This window comes from Drosophila nasuta, chromosome X, assembly GCF_023558535.2.
Source record: "Drosophila nasuta strain 15112-1781.00 chromosome X, ASM2355853v1, whole genome shotgun sequence".
NCBI lineage: Eukaryota > Metazoa > Arthropoda > Insecta > Diptera > Drosophilidae > Drosophila > Drosophila nasuta.
This window is the reverse complement of record NC_083459.1, coordinates 12410308-12435481: the sequence shown is the minus strand read 5'-3', so window position 1 is coordinate 12435481 and position 25174 is coordinate 12410308. Positions and strand designations below refer to the sequence as shown.

The 25174-nt window shown below is 36.8% G+C and overlaps 4 protein-coding genes across 12 annotated transcripts in view; 3 read left to right on the top strand and 1 right to left on the bottom strand.

The window, feature by feature from the left end:
- The first annotated feature begins 336 nt into the window (after positions 1–336).
- On the top strand, positions 337–4348 carry LOC132795380 (bifunctional phosphoribosylaminoimidazole carboxylase/phosphoribosylaminoimidazole succinocarboxamide synthetase). 2 transcript variants are annotated; one of them, XM_060806061.1, is made up of 5 exons: positions 337–544; positions 611–826; positions 909–1053; positions 3241–3353; positions 3428–4348. In XM_060806061.1, the coding sequence occupies exons 1-5, from the start codon at positions 493–495 to the stop codon at positions 4228–4230; spliced, it is 1329 nt and encodes a 442-aa protein (XP_060662044.1). In that variant the 5' UTR covers positions 337–492; the 3' UTR covers positions 4231–4348. The 2 variants fall into 2 exon arrangements, with proteins under 2 accessions (XP_060662044.1, XP_060662045.1); XM_060806062.1 differs by having other exon boundaries at positions 338–544; positions 623–826.
- Positions 4349–9051: 4703 nt separating this feature from the next.
- LOC132796250 (uncharacterized) lies at positions 9052–19473 on the top strand. 7 transcript variants are annotated; one of them, XM_060807344.1, is made up of 2 exons: positions 9052–9226; positions 19062–19473. In XM_060807344.1, exons 1-2 carry the CDS (start codon positions 9109–9111, stop codon positions 19271–19273), a joined length of 330 nt encoding a protein of 109 aa, XP_060663327.1. In that variant the 5' UTR covers positions 9052–9108; the 3' UTR covers positions 19274–19473. The 7 variants fall into 7 exon arrangements, 4 of the variants coding, with proteins under 4 accessions (XP_060663327.1, XP_060663329.1, XP_060663328.1 ...); XM_060807346.1 differs by lacking the exon at positions 9052–9226 and adding an exon at positions 11910–12111; XR_009633533.1 differs by lacking the exons at positions 9052–9226; positions 19062–19473 and adding exons at positions 16373–16524; positions 18665–18909.
- Positions 19474–19578: 105 nt separating this feature from the next.
- Positions 19579–21911, bottom strand: LOC132796249 (uncharacterized). 2 transcript variants are annotated; one of them, XM_060807341.1, is made up of 2 exons: positions 21183–21911; positions 19579–20496 (listed from the first exon to the last, which is right to left on the bottom strand). In XM_060807341.1, exons 1-2 carry the CDS (start codon positions 21855–21857, stop codon positions 19807–19809), a joined length of 1365 nt encoding a protein of 454 aa, XP_060663324.1. In that variant the 5' UTR covers positions 21858–21911; the 3' UTR covers positions 19579–19806. The 2 variants fall into 2 exon arrangements, with proteins under 2 accessions (XP_060663324.1, XP_060663326.1); XM_060807343.1 differs by lacking the exon at positions 21183–21911 and adding an exon at positions 20616–21156.
- Positions 21912–22974: 1063 nt separating this feature from the next.
- LOC132796247 (uncharacterized) overlaps positions 22975–25174 on the top strand; it is a 69212-nt gene continuing 67012 nt past the window's right edge. The window contains exon 1 of the mRNA XM_060807338.1: positions 22975–23226. The gene's annotated coding sequence lies outside the window, so the exon portion shown is untranslated. The remainder of the gene's footprint in view (positions 23227–25174) is intronic.

Here is a 25174-nt window from a genome sequence, read left to right as displayed (position 1 = left end):
CAAATTTGTTATTCTTCCAAACTGTAAGTAATTGCATTTCAATATTGTATGCAGCAGACAGTTAACAGTCGACAGACAGCTTAACATAGAAATGTTAAGTGGTTAAGTGAGCTCACAACCTTTCTTTTTAGTGTGACATGCGACGACTTGACGCCGTGCCAAGCAGCATTTGAATGTCAACAGTAACGTTCTGCTGTTAATAGCGCTGTCTCGTTCTCACACTCGTTCTTGCTAGCAGTCAAGTCAAGAGATCGAGACGATGTGTGAGCGTGTGTGTGTGTTGGTGTAGCGCGATAAGCAATTCCCAAACATCAGCACATAAAATCGTCGGCTAATCGTTTGCGAGCACACAGTTGGCTTGGAGCTTTAACTTGGAGAAGTACTCAATAATTTTGCTGTGAGTATCGAGCAAAACACGGACAACACGTGAGACCACGCAAATTGTAAATTGAAGCTAATTTAGCGACGACTGAAAACAGAATCCACACAACAATGTCAGCCACAGCGAAAACCACACAACCAATAAAACCAACGTTGACATCAAGTAAGTGTTGTTGTTGCAGTTGAATTTGTATTTGTGTGCCATTAAGCGCATGTGGATTAACAACAGCGCCATCTACAGTTGAGGGCTACAAGCTGGGCAATGTGCTGATCGAGGGCAAAACGAAACAAGTCTACGATCTACCCGAACATCCTGGCCTCTGTCTGCTGCTCAGCAAGGATCGCATCACAGCTGGCGATGGTGTGAAGGCTCACGATTTGGCCGGCAAGGCCGAGATCTCGAATACAACCAATTACCAGGTATTTCGGTTGCTCAACGAGGCGGGTAAGTTGCTTTTGAGAATATGTGAATTTAAACTGTTTTCATTATATGTATGTATGTATTTACATATATCTATCTCGCTTAGGCGTACGCACCGCCTATGTGAAATCTTGCGGTTCGAAGTCTTTCATTGCCCGCAAATGCACAATGATACCAATTGAATGGGTTACACGTCGCCTGGCAACCGGCTCCTTCCTCAAGCGCAATGTGGGCGTGCCCGAGGGTTACAGGTCAGTAGCATTCCACTTGGGGTTATCACTCAACTCATCCTCATCAACTAACTGTGAGCTGCACTCTGCTGCATGTGCGACACACACACATACACACACTCACACAAGTGCATCTTATCAATGCAATCCCCCCTCTCCCGTCCCTTTCACCAAATGTTCCTGTTGCCGTAAACAAATTCAATATCAATTGATGCGCTGTGCATTCAGGTCGTTGATGCGGTGATGCGGTGATAAGAAACCACGACACCGCAATAATATTTTGTGCAAAAATTCCGCAATTCGCTTCAATTGTCTAAAACTCTTCAACTTCCACCTCCTCATCCTCCTCTTACTCATATATCAACTTAATTCGAACTAGAATTTGAATTTTGCTAAAAGCCTTTATCTAAGATTGATTTCAATATTTAAATATTTATCTTGTTTTAAATAAGGTTTTCTTCGAATTTATTTCTTAAAAATATGAACCCGAAATTTAATTTAAACTAATTTAATTCTTAAATTCATTCAATTTGTATTCAACTTCCCCTAGTTGTTTAATAAATTTGAAATAATTTTAATTTTTTTAAAATTTATTTCTTAAAATATAAAATCCCAAATTTAATTTATTTGTTCTTGAATTCATTAAAGTTTTATTAAAATTAACCATATTATTTTAATATGCCTAGAATATAATATATTTTAATTTTAAATGTGTTTTTCTTTCGAATTTATTTCTTAAAAATATAAACTCGAAATTCAATTTACTTTTTCTTTGAATTCATTAAATTTTTATTCAACTTTCCCCTATTCTTTTAATATGCGTAGAATATAATATATAAACACAAATTTAAACGTTTTTCTCAAATTTATTTCCTAAAAGTTTAAACTCAAAATGTAATGAAATTTTTCTTAAATTCATTAATTTTTCAAATTTCACCTATTTTTTTTAATAAGTCTACAAATTTACTCGCGAACTTTATGTGAAATTTACTTTTATTTACAAGAAAACTTTTTGTAATTTCAAAATTTTGAGAATTTTTTCTGAAATTCATTAATTAATTCACTCAACAAATTTTACCTTCCTCCTCTACTTACACAATTACTATCACTCATTCTAAAACCACAAAATTTTCGAAAGAGGGTTATATTTAATATTAAACTTTTTCTAAAATTAATTTTATTTTATATTTGAACTAAAAATTACTTTGTAATTTAAAATTAGGAAACTAACTCATTTTTAAAGAATTCTAGGTATTATCACTTTTTTAATATGTGTTACATCAATAGTAGGTAAAAATTTCTTTAAGATTTCTGCTTTCTTTGTATAGTTTTCCAAGGTTAATTGTACTTAAACTAACCAAACCATTTGATTCAAATAAAAACACATCCTTTTCATTAGATACTTGATTTATAATTACAAAAATCTATATAAATGCTTTGAAAAATTTGGCTTTATCAGCAGCTAATTATAATCATTTGGAAGTTTATTTAATTAACTAAAAGTTAGTCCATTTGAGTAATAAAATAACAATAATTTTGATAACGTAGATTATCTTACAATTATGTATATAACATTTTAAACAATTAATATTTGTTTTCATTTTCTTTTAATGTTTTTTATTTACTTCAAAAGCATTCTATTAAAATAGTTGCTAATTTTGTAATTAGGTATTGTATTTAAAGCTTTTTAAACCTTGACTATCAATAGTATATGCCAGTCTATGAACTCTTTGTTGTCATGTTCTTTTCCTCATCTATTACCAAGAATTTCTGAACCAGCAATTTAAATGATTAAATATAAATATTGTAGCAAGATTTTTGACGATGATTATGGATAGTTCTGGCACTATCGATAGTAACGTATTATATTTCAAATATTTATGGCATATTACTGTAACTTTAATCGATAGTATTCATAGAAAATAATAACTATTATCAGTAGTAACGAATTATGTTTTAAATTAGTATATCATATTAATGTAACTTTAATCAATAATATACAATAGTTGCAAGTGTTATCGATAGTTCTCACACTATCGATACTAACGAATTATGTTTTAAATTTGTATAGCATATTGCTGTTACTTTAATCAATAATATTCTGACGATAGTATGAAATTTTATATTAAATACTTTTAGTATTTTAGTTATAGTTTTTGCAATTTGAAATTTCCTGAATGTAGAACAACTCTCAATGTTTCCTTGCAGATTCTCGCCACCGAAGCAGGAGACGTTCTTCAAGGACGACGCCAATCACGATCCTCAGTGGAGCGACGAGCAAATCATTTCGGCCAAGTTCGAACTCAACGGCCTCGTAATTGGTAATTGAAGAAGACACAGAAATATATTCAGACAAATCCAGAACTTTTTTTTGAACATTTATGTTTCATCACAGGTCAGGATGAGGTGGACATCATGAGACGGACAACGTTGTTGGTATTCGAGATATTGGAACGCGCCTGGCAGACAAAGAACTGTGCACTGATCGACATGAAGGTGGAGTTCGGTGTGGATGCCGATGGCAACATTCTGTTGGCCGACATCATTGATTCCGATTCGTGGCGTCTGTGGCCCGCTGGTGACAAACGTTTGATGGTCGATAAGCAGGTGTATCGCAATCTGACAACGGTGACCAGCACCGATCTCGATGCGGTCAAGCGCAATTTCATCTGGGTGGCCGAACAGTTGGCCGACATTATGCCGCGAAAGGATCATTTGGTTGTTGTCCTCATGGGCAGTGCATCGGATACATCGCACAGCGAGAAGATCGCAACGAGTTGCCGATCGTTGGGACTCAATGTCGAGTTGCGTGTGACGTCGGCACACAAGGGACCCGAGGAGACGTTGCGCATTGTCCGCGAATATGAATCGGTGTTGAGCAATCTGATCTTTATCGCTGTCGCTGGACGCTCCAATGGCCTCGGGCCCGTTGTCTCGGGCAACACCAACTATCCGGTGATCAATTGTCCGCCCGTGAAGTCCGATAACATGCAAGTGGATGCGTGGTCCAGCTTGAATCTGCCTTCGGGATTGGGCTGTGCCACTGTCCTCTATCCGGAGGGCGCAGCGCTCCATGCCGCCACCATTCTGGGTCTCAGCAACTTTATGGTCTGGTCGAAGTTGCGCGTCAAGCAGCTCAACAACTTTGTCACCCTCAAGAAGGCCGACAAAGAGTTGCGCGGCGTTCGCACTGCCTAAGAACATATTTGCCATCACACCCACACACACCCACACACCTTTTTTTTATTTTATTATTATTTTTTTTACTAATTTTATAATCTTTATTATTGCTGAAGCAGGACACTAATACAGTTTTATATAAAATATAAATAACTTGTTTTTTTTTATACCCGCTACCCATAGAGTAGAAGGGTATTATAAGAAGGAGGCATCTCCGACCCTATAAAGTATATATACAGTTGATCAGCATCAATAGCCGAGACGATCTAGCCGTCCGTCTGTGTGTCTGTCCGTCTGTCTGTCTGTCCGTATGAACAGCTAGATCTCAGAGACTATAAGAGATAGACCTATAATTTTTTGCGACAGCATTTGTTACACATAAATCAAGTTTTTTTGGGACACGCCCACTTCCGCCCTCGCAAATTGTAGAAGCCATTAAAGAAATACTTTTGTTTGGCCGACAATCTGGTATGTTGTGCCGCATATGGTATATTTTGAATGTGGTACTATATCGATATAATAAGTATACCGTTTGGTATATATTTTTTAGTATTTTTGTAGTATTTTCGGTATATTTTGAAAATAATACCAGAACATTTTGCTTATATTCAAAATGGGTAGCGGGTATCTCACAGTCGGACACACTCGACTGTAGCTTTCTTGTTTTTTTTTTATTTCATTGCTGGCTGCTCTGCATTTGGGTTTGTGTCTTGGCTAATTTCCATAGCATACTTTTAAGCGGCTTAGGCAAAATGCTAAAACAATGCAATGGAATTCAATGGCATTTTAAGCTGAACTCGAATTCAGATTTAAAGGGTATGATAGCGTAGGGATAATGTTTGTAACACCAGAAATGGAATGGAATTTTTATTATATATATATATATATATACAAGTAAGAAATCCACTGTCTGTGAATAAACATAACAATGCAGTATTATTCTTCAAATATACCAAATGCTACATTTAGTATATTGATATAATATTACATTCAAAATATACCATATCAGGCGTTTTTCCTCATACAAAAGAATTATTTATAAACTTCAACAATTTTTATCCAATTGCAAACAAATTTTTAGAAATTATAAAGAAAAAAAATTATAAATTATAAATAAATACATAAATAGGTAGTGGAAGTGATATTTTCGAATAATTGATATATGTGCACATACTATATATTATATATAATCTACTATGATACTTGATTCAGGAGAACGTACTGTGAACATTGAAATATCAGTAGGACAGAAACAAATCTACATAACGGTTTTATTTAAGATTTGTTCTATTCTGTTAATAAGTAATTCAATGATATTTTGATTTCATTGCTATTTACAAGAATATTTACTTTATAGTAGTTTAATTCTACCCATCAACTAGATTTCCTTCCCTTTTTTATATTACTATCTTTTATTATATATATTTTATAGTTTTTAATTTACACTGAATAGTTGAGCGGAACTGATTTTAAAAGAGCAGAGCAACATTCTTATAATTTGTTATATTTTCATATTGTTTTTATATGTCAACTATTATTTAGTAGATCTCCCTGAGATCTAAATTCAAGCAACAGAAAATATGTTACTTATAATAGCAAAACTCATTGGATAACTGCTATTTCTGTGAATTTATTATTATTATTATTATTATTATTATTTTTTTTATATTTTTTAATATTATTATTATTATTATTATTATTATTATTATTATTATTATTATTATTATTATTATTATTATTATTATTATTATTATTATTATTATTATTATTATTATTATTATTATTATTATTATTATTATTATTATTATTATTATTATTATTATTATTATTATATTATTTATACAATTTACTTACTGTTAATATTGACAGATTGTAAATAAAAGTAGATAGACAAAAAAACTATTTACTATAGTTGTGATATTTTGAGTAATAAATTTCTTTTCATATTTTTTTGATTTTATTTACGAATTATTTAGTTATTTTTAGTATATATTTATTACAGTTATTTATTTATATTTAGTTATATAAATTACAATTCTTTATTAAATTTGAAGAAAATATTAATTGTTAGCAGAGCTGGAATGAAATATGAAATAGTTTATTTGTTAAATTTTTCTGAGGTGAAATGAAGTATCTCGGTGTCGAGCATGCTCAACGTGAATGCGGTCTTCCATGGTAATTGAATATGGCATTGTTTATGCACAACATATTTCATATTTATGCATAATTCGATTGCAGCTTTGAGAATTAAAATAATTATATAGCCAAAGCCGAAAATGCTTAATTAAAAGATTTCTGTGCATATTTGCATGTAGATTTCTCTATCTCTATCTCTCTCACTCACTCTCTCTCTCTCACTCTTCCTCTCTCTGTATGCATTTATCTGTGAAGCAGTTTGAATTTAATTATGATGCTCAAGTTGCATTTTGCAGTTTTCGCTCTCATGATGTGCGTTTTGTGTTCGTGTTTGTATTTGTGTGCCACATGTCGCCCTCACTCCACATGAAGAAGAAGAAGATGAAGAAGGAGGAGAAGAAGAAGAAGAAGAAGGCTCTGCTTTCGCAAAAGGTTTCGCATTCCAACATTTGCCAGCTTATATCAGCAAAGGCAGCTGCTCTCTCTTTCTCTCCTTCGTCTGTTTCGTCCTGCTGCCTCACCCCCCCCCACTCCCAACGCAACGCAACGCGCTGCAATTGGAGATGCAATTGGAGACAGACTGTGGCAAGAGTTGTGTTGAGTTGTTGTAGCCAAATTAACTGTGCATGGCATGTTATCAAATACTAGATACCGTGGAATGGCTTCCAGAAAGGGGTGAACGGATGGAATGGGATGGAATGGGATGGAATGGGATGGTATGGAATGGAACGGGATGGAATGGGAATGGGAGGGGAAAGAACAGCATGTAAAATGTGTTAAAGTGCGCTGCATAACCTCTGATCAATTAATCATACTTTAGCACAACAAAAACACATCCATAACAATAATAACAAGTATGCTTCAGAGTGTGCTCAACTGCTTGATACCCTGTAATTGTCTTTTACCTAATCAATTGTCTAGAAATTATTTTCTAACACATCCATAAATAATAATAACAAGCATGCTTCAGAGTGTGCTCAACTGCTTGATACCCTGTAATTGAGTTTTACTCAAGAAATTATTTACAAACTAAAAAGAAAGATGGAATGCAAATATTCAACAATTTTTAAATTATTTACTAACTAATAAGAAACATGAAATGTAAATATTATGTAAATATTTAACAATTTTTAAATGTCTTTTTAAATATAAATTCCCCTAAAATATGTGCTTTTGTTTTATTATTCATTTGTTTAAATAGAAGAATTCCAATTGTCCTGTTGTTTTAATATTTGTATTATAAATATTTTGTAAATAGTGTTCGCATAGTCAATAACTAATTTATTAACATTAATTTCTTATGCATAATATTAAAAAAAAAAATTTATTTTTAAAACCTTTTCAAACTTGTGATACAAAAATACTAAATAAAGCAAACAAATAGATAAAGAATAAAACAAAAGTTCATTCAAGTACTCTCGAATTTAATTCTAAGCTACAAAAATGAACTAATAAAAAAAATAAGTAACAGCTACTACAAATTACATATATTAATAAAAAACGAACATTAATACTCTTACTCATAGTTGAAGTTTTGCGCATAAACACAATTAGATAATGATTTTAGCTTAATGACTTATTTTTACGTTATTTCTTCAAGTTCAACTTAAAATTGCTTTCGGTTTTAGTTGAATGAATAACAACATTTTAAATGAGATGGAAGTTAAAAAACAGATCAACTGACTAGATACCCTTTTGTCATATGTATATTAAATAAGTACTCAAATGTAAATAATATACATATAAATAAGTACATATTATGAAAAGAGATGAAATAAAAAGCAATAATAATAATAATATAAATAAATAATAAATATATATAATGATAATGATAATGATAATGATAATGATAATGATAATGATAATGATAATGATAATGATAATGATAATGATAATGATAATGATAATGATAATGATAATGATAATGATAATGATAATGATAATGATAATGATAATGATAATGATAATGATAATGATAATGATAATGATAATGATAATGATAATGATAATGATAATGATAATGATAATGATAATGATAATGATAATGATAATGATAATGATAATGATAATGATAATGATAATGATAATGATAATGATAATGATAATGATAATGATAATGATAATGATAATGATAATGATAATGATAATGATAATGATAATGATAATGATAATGATAATGATAATGATAATGATAATGATAATGATAATAATAATAATAATAATAATAATAATATATAATATTTATTTCTTTTAACTTCTTTAAAAAAAAACTTTATGACAATCTTACTTTAACAAACATAACAAAATTAATACTTATTGAATCTAGTAAGACTAATTTGCTAAGATTACATATAAATAGACTTATTTCCAACGTTCTTCTCAATAAATAAATAACAAAATGTTGTCTGCTTGTTCAACAGTTAATTCTCAAGGCTTTTCCGCCCATATTCCATAACTCATAAGTTAAGCAACTTTGCTTCGATTCGTCGCTGTCTTATGTTGTCTGTTATTGCTGTGTTAACCGTTCACGTTTTATGGCTTACAGGGTATCATCATAACAATAATTTAGCACGTGAATGATGTGGGATGGGGTTGTGGGGTTGTCGAGTTGTCGAGTTGTGGGGTTTGGGGATTGGGGTGTGTTCGTTCGTTCGGTTGGTGGGCGACGCGACGCGACGGGATAGTGAGAATGAAATGAGTGAGGCAACTGAGCGACGTACATATTAAAAGTCAGGGTCAAAGAGCCATTGTGCTTGCCCCATGGCGCAACTTTTGTTCATAAGGGAAGCGAGGGGAGACCGAGACGAGGGCGAAGATGGAGATGGAGACGGTAACAACAATAAACAAAATATGAATGGCAAGGCAAATGTAACAAAATGTAAGAAAACAAGAAAAGAGAATAACACACAAAAAAAAACAGACACAAAAAATAAATAAATAATAAGATAAATTGGAAAATACATCATCGACATTTGTATACACTATCCCAAAAAAAAAAAAAAAAATTGGCACATGTTTGAAACATTTTCGTTGATTGATCGATCAGCATTTCGTGTTTATCATAGTGCTAATATGATCTTCATTATTCTCACGATTTCAAAAACACGTGCCCTTGTCTTTGCTGTGTACAGTTATTTTGAATTAAAGTTTTCATATTGATTGCAGTCCAGTTTCTTTTAATTGTGTTAATCCTTGATTAATGAATTTGATTGTGAATGTACAACTTTCAATTTAAATGATTAATTAACTGTTTAAGATTGAAAATAAAAACATTTTTATGTCATAAACTTACTATTTATTTAAATAAAGTTCTAACACTGCAAAATTAATCATTATATAAATCAATATCAAGAATCACGCTTAAATTTTAAAAGAAACGGGAAACATTTTGAAAATGTTTATTTTCAAAAATTATAATCTATTTTTAAAATCGATTAGGTAATTTTAGAAATAAGATTTAAAACCCCTTCAAACTTTTTCTCCTTGTATTTTTTTTTATCTGTTATATGAAACATTAAATTATCAGTTAATTTTTAAGTTAATAATTTGAAAAAATTCAAATAAAAATAAATAAAAAGAGCTCAATTTACTAAAAGTTTATGCAAAAAATATATTTGTCCTAAAATGTAAAAATAAAATCATTCATATTTATATAAAGACGATTTAATACAACTATCGATCATTCACTTAAGTTATGGATTGTATAATATAAGTATTATTATTTATCATTTACCTACACTTGTAATATGGTATTGTGTCATTGCCATAGGTAATCAAGTGTCGACAGCTTGAAAAGTCACTTTCCAATTTGCATATTCAATTACATATCGATTTATTCAATTATGCAAACTATCGATATTTTCAAGTGGCCGCCAACTCGATACTAAAATACAGTGCACAACCTAGCGAGGAAAGTGTATTGAGTAAAACAACAACAACAACATCGTCTTCGACTTCGCTGGGGCCATTTGGGGCCGTGGGGGTCGCCCAACGACAACAACAATGGCCGGCAATTGTTTTGCGGCGACGCCGTCGATGACGCGGCTATGTTTGTGGTCGCTGGCGTTTCCGTCTGTCTGTCGCACCAGAGAGAGAGAGAGATAGGTATAGAGAGAGATGGTGGAGGGGGGTGAAGTGGCGGTGCCGCTTTTGGCGCGGATCGTTTGCCAAAAGCATAAAAACAATTTTGTTACAAGCGAATGCCGCACCACATCCTTTGTCCGATCTCCACAAATACACACACAAGCTGTGTTCGTGTGTGTGTGTGTGTGTGTGTATATGCTTTCTGCTCTCTTCTAGTGCGCCGCCATTTGAGTTCAGTCCGGGTTTCAACTTGTTGCTAAAAATATGCAAGACAGTAAGTGGAAACCGGTTCGGTTCGTTCGAACTTCGTTTTGCGATCTCATCAAGCAAGTTGCCGGGCCTGTTGTTGCGCTGTTGCTGGGTGCTGAGCTGGGGCATTGTTCAGCAGGCTTGTATGTATGTACATATATACATACATATGTGTGTGTGTGACTCTCGACTTGATTGAGTTGGCTTAAGCGGCAGCAACAACAACAACAACAATAACAGCGAACGAGCTATGCACAAATAAAGCAAGCGAAAGACAACGACAACAACATGCAAAAAACCAACACGTAATACAAGATGCGATACAACACGATCGAAGCGGGCAAGCAGTGGAGGGGTAAAGCAGTGCGGGGCCAAAGCAGTTTACTGTATGTATACCTACGCGCATATGTATGCGGGAGAGAGAGAGAGAGATACATGGAGCACCATGATTACGCACGCATAACCGGCAAGCACTGGAATATATCCATAACATATAGACATACAAATAAACGTCCATACATTGTATGTATGTATGTATGTACGCATTTGTATGTATCTCGTGCTCTGTTGCTCCTTCATGCTGCTGCTGCTGCTGCTCCAGCTGGTGTTGTTGTTGCTGCTCTCATTCTGCAGATTGTTGTTGTGCCCGCAAGTTGCGCTACTTTTGCGCTTATTCGGCTTCGCGACGTTACTTGTTATCTCACTCACTCGCCTGCCAGCCCCTCTCTCAGTCCAATGTTTACCATTTCACTTTGCCTTCTCCGCAATGTCACCCACCCGAGTCGCAGCCATAAATTCAGGTTTGATTTCGTTATGCGCGCGCCACTTCAAATCCAGTATGGTATTTTAAGTTAGTGGCAAACGAAAATATTTAAAGCAAGCAAAAGAAATATGATAAAGTAGAAATGTTGGTGAACATACATATGCACATACATACATACATAGTTCTGTTTTAAGAACTGATAAATTATTTAAGAAACAGACATCACTATTTAGCATGCATAACGGGTATTGTCGAGTCAAGCTGACTCAACTGCGTTTTCTTGCTTACTTACACATATGTACATATGTGTGTATGTATGTGTGTGACAACTGACTTAACTGTGAATTGCGACGACTACAGGCGACGATCGCGTTCGGCATTCGCATGTAATGAACGACAGCCAGTGGAAACGCACTCGTGTTTTTTGTGCCCGAGTGGTTGTTTTAGTGGGGAGGGGTGGTTGGGGGTGCAGGTAAAGTTGAGTTGAGTTGAGTCTTTGGACTGGACGTGCGGACGCAGACACAGACGCGGACGTGTTTTGTGATAAGCGTTGCGCGCGCGATCTGCCGATAATAAAAAACCTCAATAAAACACATTAACAAAACAGAAATTAGCAACAAAGCGAGAAATGGAAAAGCATGCGGCAGCACAAACAAATATACATATACGTATGTATGTATGTACATCGTCCAGGTTGAAAGTACTCACAGATAGCACAAATAGTAGTCTGTATACTAAATTGTGAAGTGTTTGCAAGTGGTGCAATGGAGGGGGTGTGATGTATGTAGTATAAACCACATCGGGGAGGGCATCGTACAACTGTTTAAACACTATGTCGCCGATCGATATCGGTCAATGTCGAGCAACTGCCGGGGTTACGCCAGAAGGTTTTCTACGTCTATCTATTGAGGGGCTTCACGCGCACATCAAATATCTCACATGCATGCATACAATACTATTGTCATTATCGTCATATTAAATAGCAAAAAAAATACAAAAAACAAAAAAAAAAGTAAATGCTTCACAGTCTCGCTAGATTTGATTGTCAATTAGAGAGTCATTAGCAATGATATAAGAATGACTCCGATTAACAAATTGAATTCATAAAATGCAAACACTCTACACTTGTATCTACATACATACAAATAAATTATTATTTTTTATGTATGTATGTACATATGTGTCTAGCTAAGCAAAGATGGGCGCGGTATCATCTTAAAAATTAAATTCTTTGTTCCCAGAGCAGTTCTACCTTTGCTTTCAGGGCACTTTACTTTATAACGCTGTATTAGCTAATTAGTTTCCATATACAATATTTTTTTAAAGATAATACAAAGAAATAAATAATTTAAAGTTAATAACTCATTCTCATGAATTCATAATAATTCGAGTTCTCGTTAAAGATAATTATCAAATGTCAGAAATGAAAATATGACAAAAGACATTTAAAATGTAAATGCGTTGATTTTATAAATAATTAAACAGTCAATCAACTTATTATGCATAAATTTGCCACCAAAACCAGAATTTCTAATGCACATGATTTTTTAAGATTTTTTTCGAATAAAATTTCCATAACAGAGTTATCGATTTGGCAATTAGGCAATCAATCAGTGTTATTGCTATTGTCTATACAATGTTGAGACTTTTTAGTTTTGTGTAAATCGCTAATCGATAGACAATATCGATCAATCAATTAGCCCCACACTGTTTTGCATAACACAACAACAAATTCTTGGCTATGTTTGAAGCTGTATGTTGGTCAGCCTTGTATATACCCTTACAATGTAATGCAACCCTTTTATTTTTTTTTTATTGTAGTCTTGGTCCTCTCTCAATCCATTCAACATTTGCCTTGGAATAGATCTAACCCATCGATTTGCATTTTGGCATCTGAACAGACGCCTAAGCTTTGCAGTCGCTGCCCTGATAAAAAGCATGCTCTGCGCACATTTCCCGTCCCGCTCTGCACAACACAACACAACACAACACACGCAGCCATCTCTAAAAACACAAACATGCATATCTCCATATGTACGTGCATACACTGACATACATCTGTATGTACATATATAAACACACCAACACATACATACATACATACGTGCAGATACCCACATGTGTGTATAAAAATTCGCAGGCCGTTCTCATTCCTCCGTATGCTTGTTTCGTTTGCTTTCATTTTATTTTGCTTTTTATTATTACACACATACGCACACATTCATGTGCACATACTCTTCTTATTTTTATTTTTATTTTTATTTTTGCGTTACTCGTTTTATTTGCGTTGCTTTTTGTCCTCCTTGTTGTTGTTGTTGTTGTCGTCGTTGTTGCTGTTGCCTGCCAGCCTTTTGCTTTATTTATTTCGACTGGCTGACGCGTTCGTTCGCATGGCTTCCCCTTCCCATTCCCCAGTCACCATCACGTTCTTACCAACGCGCTCCCCTTCTACACTCATCATTATGCTCCATCTTTCGCAGTCCCTCGTCGTCTCTTTCTCTCTCTCGGCTCACACTCGCATGTCGTCAGCCAGTCAGTGCTGTCAGTTTTCAGCATAAGAATATTCAGAACATATAGCTGTTTTTTCTAGCTGTTTATGTTCGTAACAAAATGCTAACCATTTTTCAATATTCAGCAAAAACTGACAATGTTATCATGTACTATATAAAAGGGGAATATTTCATTTTATAATAATTTTATATAATGAAGTCAATTTTTGATGTCTCGTGTAATGACTGAAATAAAATTTATTATCTTGTATCTTTAACATGTGCCTTTTAGCAATTATGCGTTGATTGCCGTCAGATAAATCAGACACAATATTCCAAGTTGTATCCAATAATAATAATTAATGAAAAGTGTATGGATTTAAAAAATGCGAATAGAGCTAAAAATTTGGGTACACAAAATAGCCAGATTTGGCAGGGGAAAAAGGAACTGGCAACACTGCTAGTCAGGCAGTCGCTTTGGCCGTTTCGTCTGTCGTTGTGTCTTGCTGTCTCTTTTGCGTGCGAGTGAGTGTGTCTGTCCGTCTGTTCGTCTGCCACTGTCTGCGTCTGTGTGCGTTGAAGTTGAATGTGCCGGTTTTTCAGTTGCTTTTGTTGTTGCTGTTGCTGTCGTTGTGGTTGTTGTTGCCGTTGGTCGTGTCATGTTGATTTGTCTGCATGGTTCGGTTCTTCAACCGACAGACGAAACGACCGACCGAACGACCAACAGAGCAACAACAATCGCCTGCCCGCCCGCTACCATGACTACAAGCGTCTGCGCTAGTTATTCAGTATTCTGCTGCTGCTTCATCTTCTTCTATACACACACACACATACACACACACAAACATGCATACAATACACTGGCAGCAGACAGACAACTACGCAAACAACACCAAGACAATGCGCAGTAGATAACAACCGCCGCCTGCCGACAACCCGCTGCCAGAGATACTTGTGTATGTATGTATCAAACGGTTACATACATACATATTTGTATGTATGTGTATATATGTATGTATCTATGGCAACACAGCGTGTGATATACATAAGCGATGTGTATGTGTGCGCAGACAGCTGCTTTGTGTGTCAAATTGTAGCAAAAAAATGAATGTTTTTTTTCTTTTGCTTTTTTTTCATTTTTTTTATTGTGTGCTGAGCACAGCCAAAGCCACCCACCCACTGGCGCATTTTGCACTTTGTTGTGCTCAGCTGGCTAGTGTTGTTCATTTGTGTATGTGTGTGTTCTCTTTTTCATATACATACATACATGCATATATACATATTTATAAGCATATCTGTTTAAATTAAGTCGACTGTTTAAGTCAAATTGACAAATTATGACAAATTCAAATAAAAATAGCAAAAAAAAAGCTGATTCTAAACATTTAAAAAAAGAAGACATAAATAACTAAATGACATTTTAAACACCTGGGATTTCACCAAAATACACAATTTTTTAATCAACCTGCGATAATGTGGCGCACCACATCACGATTAATAAAACGTGCAATAGCTGTTATTGATTAATCAAATCATTTCAATGAAATTGTGCAGTTGTTATCTATCATTTGTTAGTTTTGTATTTTTTTATTTTTTCAAATTGATTTTGAACCTTTTTCCAAGAATTACGCCAAGTATCTTTAATTCCTGCTGACACAGCTCATTCACCACTGGGTATCGCGTTTATTGCTATCTCTTTCTCTCACTGCCTCTCTCGCTTTAACGCTGCTGTTGCTGCGCGAAAACTACACTCTCTGACGCGACGTCGGTCGCGACGACCGTCAGTCATTGCTTGCCTGTTATTTGTTTGTGAGTCTGCTGGCGTACAGTGGTACGCACACTAAATGTTTAAACATGCAAAAAAATTTCAAAACTCTTCCGAAGTTGCAATTAAAAATTTTAAAATATACATATGTATATGAATCTTAATTTGAGTTTTTTTTTTATAAATCTCGTACTTATTGTTGATGTGGAAAATGAATGTGGGACACTGTGCGACGACGAGTTTGCCGCTGCCGCCGCGTTACGTTTTGCCGTTGGCTGCGCTGCGGCAGCGCAGTGCTTTGTTATGGTGCCTGAACAAAAGCGACGATGCCAAACTTCATGCTGCTGCTTGAGCGCTGAGTTCACGTTTGGCTGACTGGCAATGTGGGTATCTGTGTGTTTGTGTATGCGTGTGTATGTGTTTTATATCAGAAATTTCCATTTAATTTTTTATGTAGGTTTCTTTTTCGTTTTGCGTCGTTGTTGTAGTTGTTATGTGAGTGTATACGTACATACATACGTACATATATATACACATGTACGTAGAGATGTATATAATTTGTATACAAATGTACATCACATATGCCTTCGCACTTATACATACACATACGTACATATGTGTGTAGCTGTGTCTGTATCGAATTGAGGCTTTTGCTTTTCTGCGAATGATTTTTAGTTACACTTTCAGCTGCCCGCTTTAATCCCATACATTTTCGGGGCGCGCATATCATGAACGTCACACACATGTGCAATTACAGGGTATGCTGGGAGGGGGGCAGAGGAGAGGCCAGCACTTGGCACTGACGTCGTCGTTGACTTCCAGCGTAGGTTTGTAAATTGCCAGCAAATCTTCAGTTGTGTTGAGTTTAGTTTGAGGGTTGTTTTGTTTGCTGTTGTCGATTTGATTTTCATTATTATTTTGCGTTCACTCGCATTTCGCAGCCACAGGTGTCGTCGACGTACATAAGTATGTACATACACACATGCGTAAGTGTGTATGTATGTATGTATATGCATGTACATACATACAACGTCAAGTTCAGCTCACAAAAACTTCACATCTTTGTGCAAATTATTTCGTCGTCAATGTGACAAAAAGTTAACCTCAAAAATTTTTGCGCGCCGCCTGTTGAGCGTGACTCAGCCAACGTTGACGCCAACGCCAACGTCGACTGCAGCGTTGATGTCGTTGGTCGTTGTCGTTGTCGACGTCAGCGGCCTGACAATTTTTGTTTAAACAAATGCAACAACAAACTGCGCTTAATGAAAAAGTTATGCGAGTGCTGCGCGCTTTCGTTTTTTATTTATAGTTTTTGTATTTGCGTGCGTGTGTACATTCCTCTCTCTCTCTCTATCTCTCTTGCTCTATATGTTTGTATATGTGTGTGTGTGTGTGTGTGTGTGTGTGTGTGCACTCAAACAAACTTTGCTCCCTACACTTGACCTTGTTTTGCCATTTTCATTTTGCGCCCTGCAACCCCCTCTTCCATCCAACAAACACATCCACTTTGAGATGGGCTGGCTGATTGTGGTTGATTGCGGCCTTTGTTGGCCGCTTGTGGGTTGAAGGGGGGAGATCAGCATCGGCACAGCTTTGTATGACAAAGCAGAATCCAAGACATCGCGCTGAGCCAACGCAGCAGTAATTTGCCTAAAATTGTACGCCGGCTTAAATGCCGGTTCCCTAGCAACAACAACAACAACAAACACACATACGCACATACATACATACATACATACATACATACATACATACATAAGTACAGTGATTGCTGTTTATAGTCGATCAAAATAATCCTAGTAAATCGATATCATTAAAATGTTTCTTATTATTATTTGAAACTTTTGGAAACTGCTGCAAACTTCTTAATGATATATGTATGTATGTATGTATAACAATTAATTATTTTGCATTATAAACGTAGCGCATAAGTAATATTTACTGTACACACATTGTGCTAAACTCGAAAGACAAAGACAGCAACAACAACAACAGAAACGTAAAAGAATCATTTGAGTGAAGGGCAAAGACGTTGTGTAGAAAGACGCAAAACGCGGACAACGGCAATAAAAATGCAGAGCAAAGACGAAAATGAACACAGGAAGGACATGGCAACAAAGTTATTTTAATGACCTGCTGTTCTCGTTGGAGGAGGGGGCGAGCCAAAGCTGTTGTGTTGCGAATGGTGAGGGGAAGAGGACAAAGTCGAATTGGCGACTGGCAAAGCCGCCGCAACAGTAAAAATGGCAAAAGAAAATTAAAGACCACGACAAGAACAACAACAAGAATAACGATGACAACAACAACTACAACAATAAGAACAGCAATGCCAGTGTATGGCGAAAAAGTCAAAAAGAGAATTGCTAATGCCAAACAGAGACAAGAGAAGGTGGCAAAAGAAAGACACAACTTTTATTTCTTCATACATACATACACATACATATACAGACAAACCCACACACAACACACACAGACAGAGACTGTATATACATATATATGTATGTATGTATGTATGTACATATATGTATAGGCATAGGGTTATACCCGCTATGTATGTAAGTAGTAGAGGGATATTATAATTAATAATAGTTAAGATTGGTTTGTCATTAAACTGAATTTTTGGAATGTATCTATGATTTCTTATGTTGGTTAAAAGTTCTACTAATAAATTGTTTTCATTGTGATTAGTGTCAGTTTTAGTAGTCGTAATATTTCTATATTTTATATGCTGATCACGTAAATACATACATATACATACATACATATGTATGTATATATTTTATATACTTAATGGGGTCGAATATGGATGCATAATTTAATTTTGATTAATTCTTATGTTTTTTTATAGTTCTGCTATTAATATATGTATGTATGTACATACATACATACATATGTACATAAAGAAAGAAAAAAATTTTAACATTTGAAATGTTGTAGTACATATACCATGTCGTTTTTCTTATCTAGCTTGTGTGTAAGAGCCTGAAACTCAGGCTGACTCAGATTCAGATGACTATCCCAATCCCAAGGCAGCTGCCCTACACACACACACACGCACGCACACACACACACACACACACATACACACACAGAGGCATACAAGTGATGGTCTCGACATAACGGACCCCAAACGGCAATGGCAGCAAATTAAAGTTACTAAAGCAAAAAAAAAAAAAAAACGAAACAAAAGCAAAGAACGATTTTGTGATTTTGAGGGTTGCTCGACTTATCGATGCCCTGCAGATTTGCTGCTTGTTGGAATTTTTTAAAATCACTATTAAAACATAGAAATTGTATTATGAAATATTGAAATAATTAAATTGTTTACGTTAAATTTATAAATAAATCATTTAAAATTTTACAGGGTATCAAAACGCTCGAAATTTCTTGCTCAGCATGGAGCGCAGAGCTAAAGCTGCGCTGAGACTGTGCCAATGCACGGGCTACATGAATGAAGAAGCAGGCGAAGATGTAGAAGAAGATGAAGCGGGAGAAGAACAAGATGACAAGAAGTCGGTGGTTGTTGGGAACAAAAAACACGCGGGGTCGAAACAAAGCAGAGTGGCAGCAGGATAGCAGCGATTAACAGAGATAACAAGAATAAGCGAGCGAGAGAGAGAGAGAAAGAATGGGAGAGTAGAGTGAGTGCGAGCGGGAAGGCAGCACATTGCAGAAATCTAAAATGAATAAAAAACCGGTTTTATGAACTAAACGGTTCTTTTGCCTCTTACAATTCATTGCGCGCGCAAAAACAAAAAAAAAACAACAACAAACACCTCAACTTACAACAGGCGACAAAAATGTCACCTTCCAACGGGGTATCAAATGGCGAAAGTTCAGTAACGTCGTAAAATATGATGAAAGAAAAAAAAAAAGCAAAGTTTACACCTTAGTCTTGTCAAGTTTTATTATTACACAATTTATTCTATTTATGTCTATACATTTATTTTTACAATTATTACGCATTTGGCTTGCGACAACTTTGTCGCCTGCACTTTCATTTTGCCAGTCACAACAACGCGCTCTCGTTAATTGGCAAAAGTTCACGAGTTCCCCCGTTTCCAGCCCCCTTAAGTTACACTCTCTCATTCCCCTTTTTAATGTGTGCACTATTTCGCATGAACATCGTCGCTGCCGCTGCCGCCGCCGCTGCTGTTGGCGTTGACGCTGCCGTTGGGCAGGAAGCGGGCGTCGAGCGATAGACGATTCATGCGGCCATAGACGAGCACCTCGCTGATAATGCGCTCGGCAAAGAGTCGCTGATCGGGACGCATGTTGCGGAAATGGGCAGCCATGCGTTGGCCAATCAAATCGCATTCGCTATCCGCATGCTCGACGCTGCTGCTGCGGTTAACCACCATCATCTGTTGTTGCTGCTGCTGATGTTGTGGTTGTTGTTGTTGGTGATGGTCAATCATCTGGCGGCGCCGTTTGCTGCTCTCGGGTAACATCAATTCCTCATAGTCGGCATCGACGTCGGCGTCGACGTCGTCATAGCTTACATTACGCACGCGTCGACGTGACGTTGACTGCGCTGTCGCTGCACTTGAGATGCGCTGCGACTGTAGATTTTTACTGCCGTTGTTGTTGATGTTGCTGGAAGGTGCATACAATTTGTTGTTTTTCACTTTCAATACGCCGCCACCGCCGCCGCCCCCTTGCTCAAACACTTCACCGATGACTTCGGCATCAGCTTCGGTTTCGACATCGGCATCAGCTTCGGCTTCGACTTCGGCATCTCCCTCGATGACAAGCATATCCTCTTCATGTTTAAATGACTGTGCAAAGAAATCGCCATCCTGCAAAAAGAGCGCAGAGAGAAAACGAAAATACATTCATAGGTATATGTAAATTGTGACGTCACAAGTCGAATAGGAAAGCAAAGCTCTGGACTCTCGACCTCTGCTGCTAAGCTAACCTCAACAAACTCTTCGCCCTCGTCATCCGCATACGCATGCCCTTGCTCGTGCTCATTTTCGTGCTCATGCTCATGATCAGCTTCGAGCAACGTTTGCGCTTCACCCGTCTCCTCATCGTAGAGAAAGTCAAGCTCATTGAAATACCACAATGATGGCACATACTCATCGCCTTGATGGCGACCCAAGGATTTGCTTTCGTGCACCTTGCGCAGTTCGCGACGATACGAGGTGCGCAAATTGTTGATTTTACGCTTTAGCATGTGTATGTTCGAGTTGGGATCGGCATGACGCAAATGTTGCAGCAAACGTTCATACGATTGCGCTTTCAGTTTGCGATTGCGATAGTTTTTCGAGTTGGCCAGCCACAGCTCGGGCATGGAACGATAAAGGCGAAAGAATTGCTGCCAAAATTGGGTGTTGCGCACGTGATGATGATGCGACATGATGGCGCACAAGAATTCAACTGTCGTTGGTCGTACATACAGCGTTGTGTCGTACAGCCAAGTCGTACAACCAACCAACCGCACGCTCTCTCTCTCTCTTTCTCATTCTCGCATCATACTTACTTGCATGCTCGCCTCGTCGAGACTGTCGTCGTACGACAAACTGTTGTTGTTGTCACGTTTCACGTACTGCGTCGTCACATTGAGGTTAAGTACGGGCTGCAGAAAGTCCATGGAATGAAACCACCAAAGACGCGGCTCATAGCCACTATACGATTTACTGCGTATCTTTTTCAATTCACGGCGATAACAGCAACGCAACGAATTGATCTTGCGCTTGACATCCATCAGAGTTGCTTCGGGATTAACGCGTCGCAAGATTTTCAATAGTTCCTGATAGCCGGGCTGCTTCTTCTTTTTGCATAGATACTCGACGGCATTGGTGTTCCACAATGCCGTAAAATGGCGATAGCAGCTAATGAACTCCTCCATTACTTCCTTTTCCTCATACAAATTGGGCGACGTCATGTTTAATATTTTTTTTTTGATTTTAGCCTGACTGACTGTAAGGCTAATGTTGAACTGTGGAAAATACACGGAACGATTGCCCGTTCGTCGTCGTATAGAAAGAAAGAGAGAGAGAGAGCGAGAGCGCAAAAAGTGTATGTCATGCAAGGCACAACGTGTATGTACGACCAAAAAACGAAACGTCAAGCAAAGCAAACTCAGCAGACAGCGCTGATGCACAATGCAGTCAGCATACATACATACAAACACACACATACATAGTATATGCATGTGAGTATGTGTGTGTGTGTTTGTGGCTGCCGTTTAAAGCGAGCTTCTAATCGGCTGCTGCTTCTTGCTGCTGTTGTTGTTGCCTTTTGTTGTTTGCTTTTACCATTTGCCTTTTATTTATTTATGTTGTTATAAACAGCAACGGCCGCGGTCGCGGCCGCAGTCGACGTCAGCGATAACATTAACATCGAACGTTGGCGTCGACGACGACGTTGCCGCAGTCGCGCAAGTGGATGGGCGCTGTCGCGCAGAAGTGTTGCCAAACTTCACTGGTTCGAATCGAACTGAAAGTTGGCAACGCTGCCGGCGCTTAGAAATGCTGCATGGACACAGCAATGAGGCCACCGCCGGCCGGCCATGTATGAGAGTATGAGTGTGAGAATGTACATGTCTGTGTGTTGTTGCACAAAAGTCAACAGCAGCAACAGCAGCGGGGCAAGCAGCAGCAGCTGAAGGTGGCCGCCTAATAATAACAACAATAATAACAACAACAACAGCAGCAGCAGCAGCAACAAACACAATATTAATAGACATGAAACATTAGCGCGCGCACAGCACAGCACAGCAGAACACAGCACATACATGTTTGTGTACACACACACTCGCACGTGTATGACATGTGTGTATGTGCGACCGGTAATCCAAATCGAGCATCAAACATGCATGCATGATGTTGCTGGTTGTTCGCGCTGCCCACGCGACGCTGCTGCTCAGTCGTCAGTCCTCTGCCTCTGTCATGTTTGTGTTTCACTTTCACTACACACAAAATTGGCAAATGCGCAGAAAAAAAAATTGAACGAAAAAAAAAAAATTACATCAGCAATCGCAGCAGCGACAATGCCGAATGCAACAATGGCTACATTGGCGTCTATGATTAATTGCAGGCCACGACTGTTAGCGCATCGCAAACATTGTGCTGATGCGAGTGTACATGTTTTTGTCGTTGTTGCACACATACTACGCTTAAGCTTTCAGCTGTTACATACACATTACGGTGTTGAGCATGCCTAATATTTGGGACACCAGTGTGTGCAAGTTTGATACAAAATGTTTACGGTTCGAGCTCAAACGGTTTGATGGCAACTAGGTTGCGGTTCGATGTGGTTATTTGCGAGCTGCGCACAACTTTCAGCACTCGGCACCGCAGCAACAACGTCAGCAGCAGCAGCCAAGCAGCAGCGTCGCCGCCGTCGTCGTTGTCGTCGTCGTTGTCCATGTTGTCGACGTTGTTCAAATCCTAAAATCGGGTGTGTGCGCGAGCAGAGCATGTGAAAATTTCACGACGTTGCGCAGATACGTTGCGAATTTATTTATAACAAATTCACGAAAATTATGAAAATCGTCGCTCGAATGCAATATCAACAACAAGGTAAATGTGCATCACAGTAACAACAACAAAAATGCCCAAGAAAGCAACAAAAGCGCAAAAAAATGAGAAAAAATATTTCAACCAACCAACAACAACGCGAAACCGATAAAAAAAAATACCTACGAAATTCAAACGGTAGAACAAGAACCGCCTCCCTCCGTCTTATCTTCTCCCACGACGTTAAAAAAAAAAAAAAGAAAACGATACGAAATGAAATGAAACGAAATAAATTAAAATCGAAATCAAATCGTAGCTAAGCGAGTAAAATAAAAGTTATAAACCCGTCGTGTTCCGTCGCCGCCTACACATTAACAAGCATAATAATATTAAATAATACTATATATTTTTTATATGTATAATGTAGAGAACTGTGCATGTGTGTGTGTGTGGAAAATTGCGTCGCGTTTTACTTCAGCCCCCACCTCAGTCGCTACACGCTTTGTTGTTGCCTATATACATCTCTATTTGTGTGTGGTGTGTGTGTGTGTGTGTATGTGCACTCTTTTTTTTCTTTTTTTTCGTTGTTACTGTTTTCGTTCGTTGCTGCCCAAAATGCAATGCTGATCTATGCGAAAAAAGGAAAAAGAGGCGAAGAAAAAAATACAAAACGCAGCGCAAATTGTTGGAATATATATGTATGTGTATATGTACCGTAAATACAGTGCACGCTCTGTGGACTGAACACAAGGCAAAGACTGTGTGAAGAGTGCTGACTGTAAAGTAAACTTTACAAATATGTACATACATACGGAGTTAACTTTACATATTTTTTTCGTGTGAAGAAATGTAATAGTATTATTATTGTTGTTAGTTCACAATATTGAGCGTGCACTGTATACATAATATGTATGTGTGTGTGTGTGACACTCCACCCGCTCTCTTGCTTTGGTTCTCCTTCGTTTCTGTGAGCTCGATATGTATGTGTGTGTGTATATTATGTACACTTAGCAATATATAAAAATATATAGAAACATATACATATATGCATGCGTGTGCTTGCGTGTATGTGTGTGTGTGTGTGGCTGTAGTTCTCTGTTTCTGCTGACGTCGTCGTCGTCTGCGCTTCAATTCTAATTTTTTTTTTCGCCTTTCCTTTTGTGTGCTTTTTAAAGTGGCATAGATTGTTTTTTTTTCGTTTCTTTTCTTTTTATATAATAAATTGAAATTGTTTTTATGCACAGCTGGCCCTGTTTGTGTGTGTATGAGTAAAAGAAAAATTTAAATAAAAGTGAGGCATACAAAACCAAGCCCCACAAACACACACACACACACATGCATATACACAGCAGAATGTGTGCGTTTGCAATTTTGTTTAAAAATTTCTATAATGTTGCAAGCTTTTTGTTGTTTATGGCTGTTGCGGCACCGCCCTGCTGCAAATGTAACAAGAGTTTGCCGACCCAGCAGCAACGAACGCCACATTTCCTGTGTACCAAAAGCATCTAAAGTTTCAAACACACACACACACACACATACAAAGAGATACACACCCACACTAATACACACACCATCTCATATATGTTACATATAAAATGCATAGTTATTTTGGATTATTTTTTTTTATATATTTTTTTCCTATAATCAATTTTTCACTCGTTACAAAAATGAAAAATCAATAAAAGCAGAAATAGTTCAAATGAAAATTCAATCTATGAAAAATTTAAGTTTACCGTTTTATCGTTCGTGTTCTATTGTGTGCTATTCCAAGAAATATATATAAAATATAAATAAATTTAACAAAATTTTTGGATTGAAAAATATTGTCCATGAAATGAAAAAAATGCAAATACAAGTCAAGTCGTTAAATGCGAACGAAACGAAACGAAACCGTATTAAACAAAAAATAATAAAATCGAAATGATAAACCTAAGAATATGTAAATTGTAAAAATGTTTATATTACATGCACATATTATTTGCATATGTAATATGTAATATTTCGATTTGTA